Below are 12,247 nucleotides of genomic sequence, written 5' to 3'. Positions count from 1 at the left end.
GTTTCTGGTCCCTCTTAAAACACGCAAGTTATTTCGTCAGTACAATTACAGATGAAAACTTTGGCTTGAAATAGCCTGTAAATTGAAGACGGTCGCTGGAAAAGACTTTAGAAAGGTGAGTGTGGAAATGTCATGACGTGCAATGTTCGTAGTGAGTTAAATGTTTGAAAGGACTTGTGGGTCTTACACGTGATCAAAATTTGACATGAGCCAAGTCCAACCACAGGCTTGTGTAGGCCCTACTCTACTATATATTATATGGGGTCATACTTAAAGCCGCCGTTCTCAATCCCAGGTTCGCGCATTAGTGGGTGCTCCACCCTGTCAACATAGTATCGTTTTCATGGTTTTGCGTCAAACGCTATTATATTTAAGTAGATTTACAAACCTAATATTCATGTGGAACGTCGTTAGTATACGTACATTTTTGCATGATGAGGTGCTTTCACCGTACGTGGTCAAAACAGATTTCACCAATTGCAGCAGTGTGTCTTGGCGCCGGATGCGGACCATGATTGATGCGGACACTGTCCCCGACTTACAAAATTACTACTACAAGTCAATATACTGGTCAATCTGATTAAAATCAGATGTAGAGTACGGCGACGTCTCAGTACTTGCGTGGTTTTCTCTTGTAGTGAGAGGCGGCAGCAAGAGAATACCGCGCAAGTACTGAGACGTCGCCGTACTCTACATCTGATTTCAGTTTGTATACTGGTATGCAAAAAACACAATCTGCATCGCTCGATTCACTCAAATTCTTATAACTAATATGTTTTTATTAGCTCACATTTGGTATACCAATGTGAGGTCATCGTATACGCTAAAGTCGATGGCGTCTGTATGTATGTATGTATGTATGTATGTATGTATGTATGTACGTATGTACGTACTTACAGTATGTCCGTCACTTTTCTCTTGCTGCGCCTCTCAGCAAGAGAACACCACGTCAACTCAATATGGCTTTAGAAAGAAATATAGCACAAAACTTGCCCTGGCAGATGTTATTGCAGAATTAACAGATCAAATGGATAATGGTTGCACAACTGTTGGTATATTTGTCAACCTTAAAAAGGCATTTGACATCATCAACCATGGTATACTTGAATTTTATGGAATAAGAGGTCACCAACTACTTTGTATAAATTACTTTGAAATCGCACGCATTCAGTTGTAATAGATGGAAAAGCGTCAGAACTACGTCAAATTACATGTGGAGTTCCACAGGGTTCCATTCTAGGGGCAACTCTTTTTTTAGGTCCCATATATGCATATGTATATATGCAAATGGAAGGTATCCTTATAAGGTGGTAAAATGGCATCTGTGTGTATATAGTATGTCTCTTAGTCCATCCAGATCAAAAACTCCTAAACCGCAATGGCTGCCGTCTTAGTGTTTGGTGTACAGGTGCACCTATGGGTGGAGATGTGAATTTGTTCAAATGAACATGTCTGTGCCAAAAATATGCAAATGAGGGGAAAAAAGGAAAAATCCTGTAAATGGCTAAAACTCAGTAAGCATTGGTCAGATTGGGTTGAAACTTAGTATGCAGATTCCTTTAGGTATCCTAAATTATGTGTGCACAAATTGGGGTGAAATTTGCATGTTTGTATTTTTAGCCAAAAAATCTTGTTCTCTGAAATTGCTCGTCTGATCGCTCTGAAAGTTAATATTCTTTTTGGTCAAGAAATTTGTTTCTAAAATTTACCAGTCTGATTGCTTTGATGTTTAGTAAACAGGTTCCTAGGGTTTATGTTAATATGATATATTGAAATTAGGTTGAAATCTGGAATTTTGAATTTTTGAGGCAACTTTGCGAAATTGTCAATTTTACAGGGATATCTTTCACTTTGTATTTTTATGATTTTTTGGGGTAATTTTTATACCTACTGGAACCTGGAACTAAAGAGTATATAATGCGGTGATTTAATAAGTATTTGATATGGTAAACTGTATTTGGTGTTGAAATACGGTAAAATCTGTAAACTAGTTATGGTTTACTATCTGTCCGCCTACTTCTCCTCTAACACTTGCCAACCTGTAATACTCCTCCCTAATACCCTATCAAACACAAAGCGTGAAACTAGCTTCATGCTGTATGTCCCTGTAGCTTCAATTTCCAAAATGTCTACAAATTACATCAGGGTAGCTGTTAAAATCTTTACTTCTGGGCCAAGCCTAAATTTTCAACTCTCTACCAACCAGGCAAATACCGTACATGTCACACAATGTGTAACAAGCTGGCAAATCAAGTTTTCACAATGTATCTTGCCCTCCATCATCAATAATCCTTTGAAAAACCTAGCACCTGGTTTCATGTGATTCAGAAAATGAACTTCCAATGACAAAACCTGGCATTTGGCGTCATGTGATTCAAAAAATGAAATCAGCAAACCACATGGCCTGTACAGAAATCATTGGTTCACAATTACGATATTGCTGTAAAATAATACTCTTTCCACTCAAGAATTTTTCAATCCTGTTTGGGCACACTCTGCAAAACCACAATAATTATTATTTTCCTTCTGGTATTATTACATACTGCAATGTGTAGCTCCTTATTTGTAAAGAGTGTTGACAGTGATAATGTAACAATGATTTCAGTACAAGCACGAGGGACCGTGGTTTAAGCCACACAATTTTGACCATTCAAGGGTCTGGGTGGGCCTAATATATGATACAAATACTACTGCTACTACTAATTCTACCTAAATTCTGATCCGTAGAACAGTATTGATCAACTTGAGAACAGCAGAACACCTGAAGCCTAGTAGTACCCTTTTAAAAGATAACTTTGTTTTGCCACTTTTGAATTCACATGGATGCACAAGGGTTTCAGATATAATGACATTAGAGAGCTAAAGAATGTTGGAAATTGTGCCACAATTGATATTCAATTTATGATCCATAAGATACTCCACCATGTGCGGTGCTCATGGTAATATGCATCATAGATGTGAAAAGGATTGAGGTAAAATTTGGAATTTTTTCATCATCAGCCGGACAACACCGTAGCAGATCGAGACACAGGATTGACCATGAGTGACCAGGAAAGTTCCAGCAGTGGGAGCAGTCGTGAATCTGAGTCTGAATCAGAAGTTGAGGCTGACTCAAATGAAGGGCCACCACCGACTCAGACAAAGATGAAGTAAGTTCAAGTTAGCTTGATCTCGTTGAGTTTCATAACATATTCCTGTGTAAAAAAGGTTGTTCTGGGCTTTTGATATCTGTACCTCCAAGCAAATCCTAGGAATAAGTTAAGATAACCAAAAACACAACTTCTTGATTTAGGGACTATATTCAGGCATATCATGCCTAAATTACTGCTGAAATTGTGGCAATTCTCTATCATAGACAGTTTGAACACTTGAAAATTTACTTGAAGTAAAAGATTTCAAGATACCATTCTTCAAAAAGAATGGTAACACATATAAACCACAATTTTTTATGTGAACCAATTCTGTGAAGGGTATTTTCACAGCAGCTGTCCATCCCCAGCTCAAGTTGACGTCACCAACTATTGTTGCAATATCAAATATACACTTAGAAGAATTTAAAAGTAAAGTTTAAAACTTTTATTTTTTTTAATTTTGCTCAACACGTACACAGGTTTGATTGCCCCGATGACTTTGCAGAAGTGAGTTACCACGACAGCAGTGGTCCAACAGTGGAGGATGTTGAATCGGGCAAAGAGTTGTGGTTGATAAGGATGCCTTATAATGTAAGTTTCCCCATTTTTAGGTCTTGATCAGTCACCATGTCACAAACTTTGTAGACTCTTTCACACCTTGAATATTGGCTACGTAGTGTTGCTATACCTTCCTGCTCTCAACAAGTTTTGAAGTCTAGCTCAGCGAACTGGCTTAGTTTGTTAAGGTTGTGCCACACATTGTAAGAGGGCCAAGCCTCTTTCAACCTGACCAGTGATGAACATCATTGTAAATAAAGTAAAGGACATAAGCTGTGTAGTGGATAAAGTGCTGTTAAAGAAAGCCTTTCAAATGCCACTCATAATCACATCATGTATGGTATAGTCTTGTTGCGGTATGGTACAACTCTATTGTTGTTGATCAGATGGTAAGCAATACACAGAAAAATATGGATATGTAGTGGTGTACATGTAATATGTGTTGATTTTGATGGCAAACTTTTTTCAGATGTTCAAAACATGCTTTTATCATGTTTTATTCAGCAAGTTTGATGTGAAAACAGCTGGGAACACTAGTTGAAATTCAGTTTAATACATGTAGGTAAATCCCATGAACTGTCACTGCAAAATGTCTATTGGTGTGTTTCTTAAGTTATAGAATAAAATCAAAGCTACAGAAAATAAGCCATTGTAGACACATTGTTGTGTTTGTCATGTATAGTTTATATCAGTTTAATGGCATGTAACAGTCATCTTACCAGCCTGTAACGATGCATTTCAATCTTCTCTTTTGTAGTTTGATGCAAGCAAACTGAATGGTCAGACTGTGGTCTTGGATGGAAGTCAACGTATTCTTCAAGAAGGTGACTCGGATATAGCATATGAAGTCCAGTCATCGACAACAAAATTATCAGAGGTAACTCTACTACAGTTCTTTGATAAGAATTAACACTCCCAAGTAATTTACTTATTGGAGATGAATCAATTTAACACCTTGTTTAGATATGAGTTACACATTTGCTTGTTCTCTTTCTTCAAAGGCTAACAACCCACAATGGTGTTACTCCGGAATAAGAAGAAAGTGCAGTGTTTTACAGATTCAGTTTGCCCAAAAGATCATGTGATGGTGGTACAAACCAACCAATGTGTACAAATGTATACGGAAAGGCACATACTTCACTACATGCATTTGTACATGTTAATCGGTTTGATGGTTCATTCAATTTCCAGGGCAATTCTATTACCAAGTTATAATTGAATGTATATGTAGTCAAAAGTCATTATGGCCAATTTTCAATAAACCTTCAGTGTTACACTACAGTCAAAATAGGATTACCATACTCTTTCTTCTGTACATTTTATTTCTCAGACTTCCAATCTCAGCGTGCTGCTGCCTTCAAGAAAAAGCAAGAGACTTGCTCCAGGTAAGGACTAATTTCTGATGAAACCATTCATCAAGAGGTCTGTCAGTCAAAAAAGTATAGAGAGTTAAATAAATACTAACAAACTTTTGCTACCTTTGCAATCCATGTGACCATAACAATGACAAAAATTTTCCTGAGTTTGGCCAAGTTTGACATGCTATCCAGTAAGTTTCTAAGTGTTGTTTAGCAAATGGAACAATCATCAATTTTATTGGTAATATGATATTGCTAAGTCTTGATGTGATTGCTTTCTCAGATTTCATTTTCAAATGATTATAGAGTTTTGTTCAATGTCAACATGATATAGCTTTTTCTCTTTTTCCCATGTTATTTATATTTATCAACAGACTAAGAGTTGGTGCTGATGTGCTTTACTTTACCTTTTCCGTCTTTTGCTATAATTGCATATAACTGTCTTGATAATGACACTTAAATAAATATAGTTTTCATGGAACAATACCATCATACAGAGATACTAAGTGAACACATTCTTTGTTCATACTTTCATGAATTCGAATGGCAGCACCTCCAATAAGTGGTCAGATGAATATTATCCAGTCTATAGATATACCACCGATGAAGATACCACAGCCACCGGCACCAAAATATACAGAACTACCAGAGGGAGTTAAACTTAGATATAAACCATTCGGCTCACGTAAGTGTGATTTGATCTGTATTGCCTGGCCTAAATGAAGCTCACACTTTGTATTACTTCATCAGACTGTGAAGCATTCTACAAGTTTCTCAAGTTTGCACAGTGGTGCTTTTTTACTCTTTGTCATATTTTGTTCCCGTATCATGAATCTCTGTAACTTTTGATGGAGTTTTAATTGTTTGTGATTTTGCTTTTTTTCAACGTATGGTTGGTGTTCTTCACCCAAAATCAATCCCACTGTTCAAATTCTCAATGCAGCCTGTACAAGTGTAATTCCAATGTTATTGTTAACTACTGAATGTTAGTCAGGTCTTGAACTTTCTTTCCAACAATAACATTGCACACTGTGCATTCTTGGTTCTCGGAAGAATAATAGTTTTCATTTGAATGCCTTTTAGGGAGAAAAACAAGAAAATGTACCTGATGTATAACTGCTGTAAGGAGAACAAAATTAATGACAATATTGTGCACATATAGACTGACCATTAGTGTAACAGCATAGGTCTGTTTGCTAGGTAGCCTGAGAGTTGTCCCTGTGGCAATGAGACCATAGGTGGAGGGAAACAGACTGTTTTGGGGCAACTCTCAGGCGCAAGGGAAAAGAAATGTATGCTGTACGTGAATATGGCTGGTTAATATGTGTTTTGTAACACAACTCATCCAACTTTTTGAGAAATTCCTCAGTTATCATCACTTGTCTCAGTCATAGATGACATTGCCGTCTTCTTTACACATTCAAGAATGTGCACATACATAGATGACTTTCAAACTTCCCCAGTAAAGTTGTTCCGAACTGTTAATGTAACGAGTTAACAGTTTTAGAAGCTGTCCAGTGGTGACTTGTTCTTTGCATGCATCAGTGTCAAAATCATGTATACTAGTGATCTGTAACCGTAAATTAACAATCACAACAGAATGTTTGGACCAGTGTTTTCACACATTAAAGGTATACTGTCACCTGTTCCAATATTGCCACGGTTACCATAGAAAAAGAAAATATTACCAATCACAGATTTTTAGCGGGTGGCCGCTTTTTAAAAACAGCGCCCTTACATGGGCATTTTGAATACCAAGGAATGCCCCTTTGACCATATATGGGCATATTTAGATTACAGGTGACTGTATACCTTTAACTGTCAAACCTTCAATGTCACTTTTGCTTATGGTTTCCACAACAGTGATGCCTACGCCATCAAAGGTGGACACAAGTAGACAACAACAGGATGAGAATCTGGGAAGGAAATCAAAAAGACATCAAGAGGAAAAAACTGAAGAATCTTTAGAAAAAGAGTTGGACACAGCAAAGAAAAAGAAGAAAAAGAGAAAGACTACAAGTACACAAGAACAGGATGACAATCTGCAAAAGAAATCAAAAAGACTTCAAGAGCAAAATAAGGAAGAATCAGTAGAAACAGAGGTGGACGCATCAAAGAAAAAGAAAAAGAAAAAGAAAAAGAACACAAGTACACAACAACAGGATGACAATCTGCAAAGGAAATCAAAAAGACTTCAAGAGAAAAATAAGAAAGAATCGGTAGAAACAGAGGTTGACGCATCAAAGAAAAAGAAAACGAAGGAGGAAAATGGAAAGACTGAAGAGAGAGAGGAAGCAGTTGTTGAGACACAGACACCAAATCTGCGCAAAAAATCTGATAGAGGGAGGAAAAGAGAACAGTAACAGAGCATTCATCTACCAAGACAGAGTCACCAAACACAACGAAACTGAATGATTTGTCAAAAACAAACAGAGGAGAGCGAGCATCACATCCTGGCAGAACAAAGGAAAAGTCATTTGATTTCACAAACATCAAACGTAAAGAGGAAATTAGCTCTTCGAATAATGAGACTGATGAAGTCTCTAACAGGGAAAAGAAGAAACAGAAAAAAGGTATGAAGAGGAAAATGACAGATGAAAAGAATGAACTCCCTAGTAAGCCAAAGGTATGTGCCAAATATTATATAATGAGGTAGTAGTCAGATTTTCAGTTTGACCTTTGACCCTTCCAGGGTCTGTGATGTATACGTATCACAGGTATGTCACTCCACAGATGAAACATCATCTTCGCTTGCAAAGGTCTCTTGTCCAGGCTGGGTGAAGCTCCCAAAAATCAGATTTTGGTGGAGCAAGTCATTAGACGTGTCTTTTAAAGCACCATTCTATGGTTGCGTGTGACCTGTAAATAGCCAATCATGTTATTGCTTACAAGTACTTCAGTTCAAGATAGTGACATCCATTTGTAATGATTTGTGACCCCGAAGAACATATCACATGTGTCTTTTCCAACAATCAAAAGAAAGAAGTGGGCTCAATTTTAAATGGCAACAATGTCTTTATCACAAGTAGAACTTTGAAATGGCGAATCTTTGTGCTATCAATCACAGTTACCTGTCTAAACAAAACAGTCTTAGTTGTATCCCCACTCTTGTCATTATGCAGGAACAAAAAAAGCAAGTTGCTGAATTATATCACCTGAATCTGTGTTCTCATACAGTCTTCCAAAATCTCCTACATTGTTTTCCTTTCAGCGGCAGAAGTCAAGTGACCATTCAAGGGAAGAAAACACAAAAAAGCAGAAGAAAAAGAAGAAAAAGAACTAGAACTGCATAAATGCACCACAAGACACCACAGTGTAAATAATTATAATCTACTCTGATTATGAGAGAGGAAAGAGCAGAAACAAGTCATTGACAATGACACAGTCCCCACTTGTTAATGAGTACTTTAATTACAAGTCCTCAGAGAGAACAGTCCTGTTCATTAATTAGGACTGTGATTAAAAATACTGTGATACAGATGGGGCTTAATGGCCAAAAATGAGTTCCATGGTGGTGAAAACATAAAACCAATGTAAGCCGCCATACTAATTACAAAAGTCATTAAAGTGAATCAATTAGAACTTAATCAACAGAATGCTACCAAACATTTTTGCATCCTATCCTAACACTGACAGATTATCGCCCGTACCATATTTCATAAAGTTTGATGCAGTACTTCGGATATTCACCCTAAAAACAAAAATCCATCATTGAAATGCAAACTAGCAATTAGGCCTAATTTATATATATAAATGATACCACTAAATGTCATTGATTTGTATTTACAACACTATGAGATCAAAATCTACACCAAGTTTCATCAAATTTAACGCAGTATTAGTTGATATATCACTCTCATTAGGAAAGTTCATTATGTATGCAATTACAAATTAATTAACTTGACACTCATAAATGTCTTTTTCACTGTTAAAGCAATGTGAGCTTAGCATTAAGTTTCATGAAATTTGATGCAGTATTTCTTGACATATCAGACTAATTACGAAAATTCAATAATTTACATGATACTGCTACATGCTGTTAAACAAATTGATGTGCATATGTATGACATAGGTCAATGTCCTTGTGCCTACTTTGAATGAACTGGTGGAACATGTCTGAGTTATAGTTCTGTACATGAAAAAAATCGTAACAAAATGGCAACCAGACAGCCATTATATTGCATTGGAATATGAAACCAATAGCCACGCATATTTATGACATGATATGTCAATGTCCTTGTACCAAATTCGAAAAAAATCAGTTGATACTTATCAAAATTATGGCTCAGGACATGACAAAATCATAACAAAATGGCCACAAGGCAGCCATATTGCATCGGATTGTGAAACCAATTGACATGTATATTTATGACACCGGTCAATGTCCTTGTACCAGCTTTGAATAAAATCAGATGATACATGTCTGAGTTATGGCTTAGGACATGAAAAAACTGTAACAAAATGGCTGCCATATGTCGCCATGTTGGACCATATCGTGAAACAAATTGACATGCATATGTATGATATAGGTCAATGTCCTTGAGATGTGCCTGAGTTATGGCTCTGTACATTAAAAAAATCGTAACAAAATGGCTGCACAGCGGCCATATTGGATCATATCTTGAAACAAATTGACGTGCATATGTATGATATAGGTCGATGTCCTTGTGCAAATTTTGAATCAAATCAGTTGAGATGTGCCTGAGTTATGGCTCCATACATGAAAAAATCGGAATAAAATGGCCCCACAGCAGCCATATTGCATCGTATCACAAACAAATCAATGTGGATATGCATGACATAAGTCAATATCCTTATACCAACTTTGAATAAAATTGGTTGAGACATGCCTGAGTTATGGCCAAGGACATGAAAAAATTGTAACAAAATGGCCGCCCTGCGGCCATATTGGATCATATCGTGAAACAAATTGACGTGCATATGTATGATATAGGTCAATGTCCTTGTACCAACTTTGAATAAAATTGGTTGTGATGTGCCTGAGTTATGGCCCCGTGTATATGAAAAAATCATAACAAAATGGCTGCACAGTGGCCATGTTGGATCGTATCACAAAACAAATCAATGTGGATAAGCAGGCGGCAGAAGATGCAACTGAAAAATGACCTGAGGGCAGCTCAGAGCAGAGGAAACATGTGCACAACATTCAATGACGTCTCTGAGGAACTGTTTATCTGCCTTGATGGCAGCTAAGATATATTGCTGCCCACAGGGCAGATTGGCAGATAGGATGGGAAATGTATGTCTTCCCTGAGGGCAGCTCTGATATACTTATTGCTGCCCTCAGGGCAGATTAATAGATATACAATCATGCAATGATGTGTGAGCATAGGAAATGTGTGTATGCCCTGAGGGCAGCTCAGATATATTACTGCCATCAGGGCAGATTGGTAGATAGTATGGGAAATGTATTTCTGCCCAAATGCCTGCCCAAAAGGACGTGTACAAATGGGTCTGGCTACCGTTAGGCTTTGTTGTGGCAGCAATAGGGGTTGTAGTGTGGCACCATGGCCATGTCGAAGTCAGTGGTGAGTTAAATGGTATTACATCAAGTATTCGACTCGGCTAATCCTAGCAAATCATGCCATTTTGACACAAATGTGGTCAAATTTGTCCCTCGATAATTTACTCTGTCCATGCTGAAAAGCAGTAAATGGGAACTTTTGCACCCTAAATGTTTCCCCTTCTTTCCTTCAATCGTATACAGTATTCCCAAACTAGTAAATGTAGTGAAAATGACCAAAGTGTCAATATTCATTGGCCTGTGCTTGGAAAAATACCTTTGCCATTGCAGTATTAAAATCATAGTGAGAACATACATAACTTTCATTTTAAGCCATCTATATTCATATCAAGTCAACATTAATACATCATAAATTGAATCTGGGGATAGCAGCTCTGTTTCATGAAATGTTTCTATGATTCACTGCTTTCATAGGATTGACTATTACATTATAATCTTTGTTAACTGCAGCTATTCAAGAGGTGGTATGTTACGGCCCGATAAAAAAGACAGAAATTGCCGATCCCGAATTGCAATCACTGAACGCCAGAATGCTGATGGGACATGACGAAGATAGAAATTTGAGAGTTGAAGTCACTGAGGTGTAGCTGGAAGCAATCAGAAGGTTTAAAGCGTTTTAAACTAGGTGGTGTTTTTTCTGATATTATGATCATATTGTGACGTAGATTTAGTATCTTTTTATTATCACTGCCTGGCAGCCTATTTATACTGTTTATACTTCGTTCATGTTAGTATATCCATATATAAACACATAAACTGTGCGTCGTTTCACATACGTGCATGTACGTATGCAAGCATGCATGCATGCATGCGCACACACACAAACATACATACATACACACATACGTACGTACGTACATACAGACATACATACATACATACAGTACAATACATGCAAGCATACATGCATACATACATACATACATTTGCAAAGACACCATATCCGATACATTTACTATTTACTGTATCAGAAATGGTCATTTACTAGTGCAAGTTCCATCATTGTTTGTTACCCAATGTGCAAGTTTACTTATTAATCAGACATGATCAATGCATGATTCTTCTTTGGAAGAGTGCATTTCAGTATCATTGTAAAAATCATGAAAAAGTATGAGCATTTTGCATGAATCCGAAACTTTTGCATCATTCGTTGATGATGACATCGCCCTTAGCTGTTATTTACAAGAATTGGAAAGGCTTTTTTTTGGATCAAATCTGTTCTCTTCTGTGTTAAGCTTATGTTTAAAGCTAGGACTGTGACTGCACAGCTATTGAAAGCGCCATGAAGCCAAGTTAATAATGGCTGACACTGTGACTTGCTACTTTTAGACATTATTTCCATGGCAACATGAACCTTAATGGGAACTTAAAGCAATTTAGCTCCGTTCCGTGATTACCAGTATATACTTCGTGCTGTAAGAGGAACTCAGTCATCAATATATGTTAAACACTTTAATTAATAATTCGTGAATGTTTACATATCTTTGAATGCAAACTTTTTTAGGATTCTTGTAGTTTATCATATTCATATTTCCTCCTTTATTGTTGATTTTGTTTGTGTTATTTACGCACTATGTAATACAGGGATTTATGAAAGTTCATACTTTTATTATTCATATCTAAAATAAAGATAATACAATACATCTGTGTAAAGT

The 12,247-nt window shown here is 36.9% G+C and overlaps 1 protein-coding gene across 1 annotated transcript; it reads left to right on the top strand.

Moving 5' to 3' along the window:
• On the top strand, window positions 1-12,247 carry LOC139144236 (protein FAM133-like). The gene is made up of 9 exons (XM_070714904.1): window positions 1-115; window positions 3,001-3,149; window positions 3,611-3,722; window positions 4,447-4,566; window positions 5,020-5,074; window positions 5,598-5,732; window positions 6,911-7,673; window positions 8,259-8,362; window positions 11,043-12,247. Exons 2-7 carry the CDS (start codon window positions 3,040-3,042, stop codon window positions 7,408-7,410), a joined length of 1,032 nt encoding a protein of 343 aa, XP_070571005.1. The 5' UTR covers window positions 1-115; window positions 3,001-3,039; the 3' UTR covers window positions 7,411-7,673; window positions 8,259-8,362; window positions 11,043-12,247.

This window comes from Ptychodera flava, chromosome 11, assembly GCF_041260155.1.
Source record: "Ptychodera flava strain L36383 chromosome 11, AS_Pfla_20210202, whole genome shotgun sequence".
Lineage (NCBI taxonomy): Eukaryota > Metazoa > Hemichordata > Enteropneusta > Ptychoderidae > Ptychodera > Ptychodera flava.
This window is presented reverse-complemented; position numbering and strand designations above follow the sequence as displayed.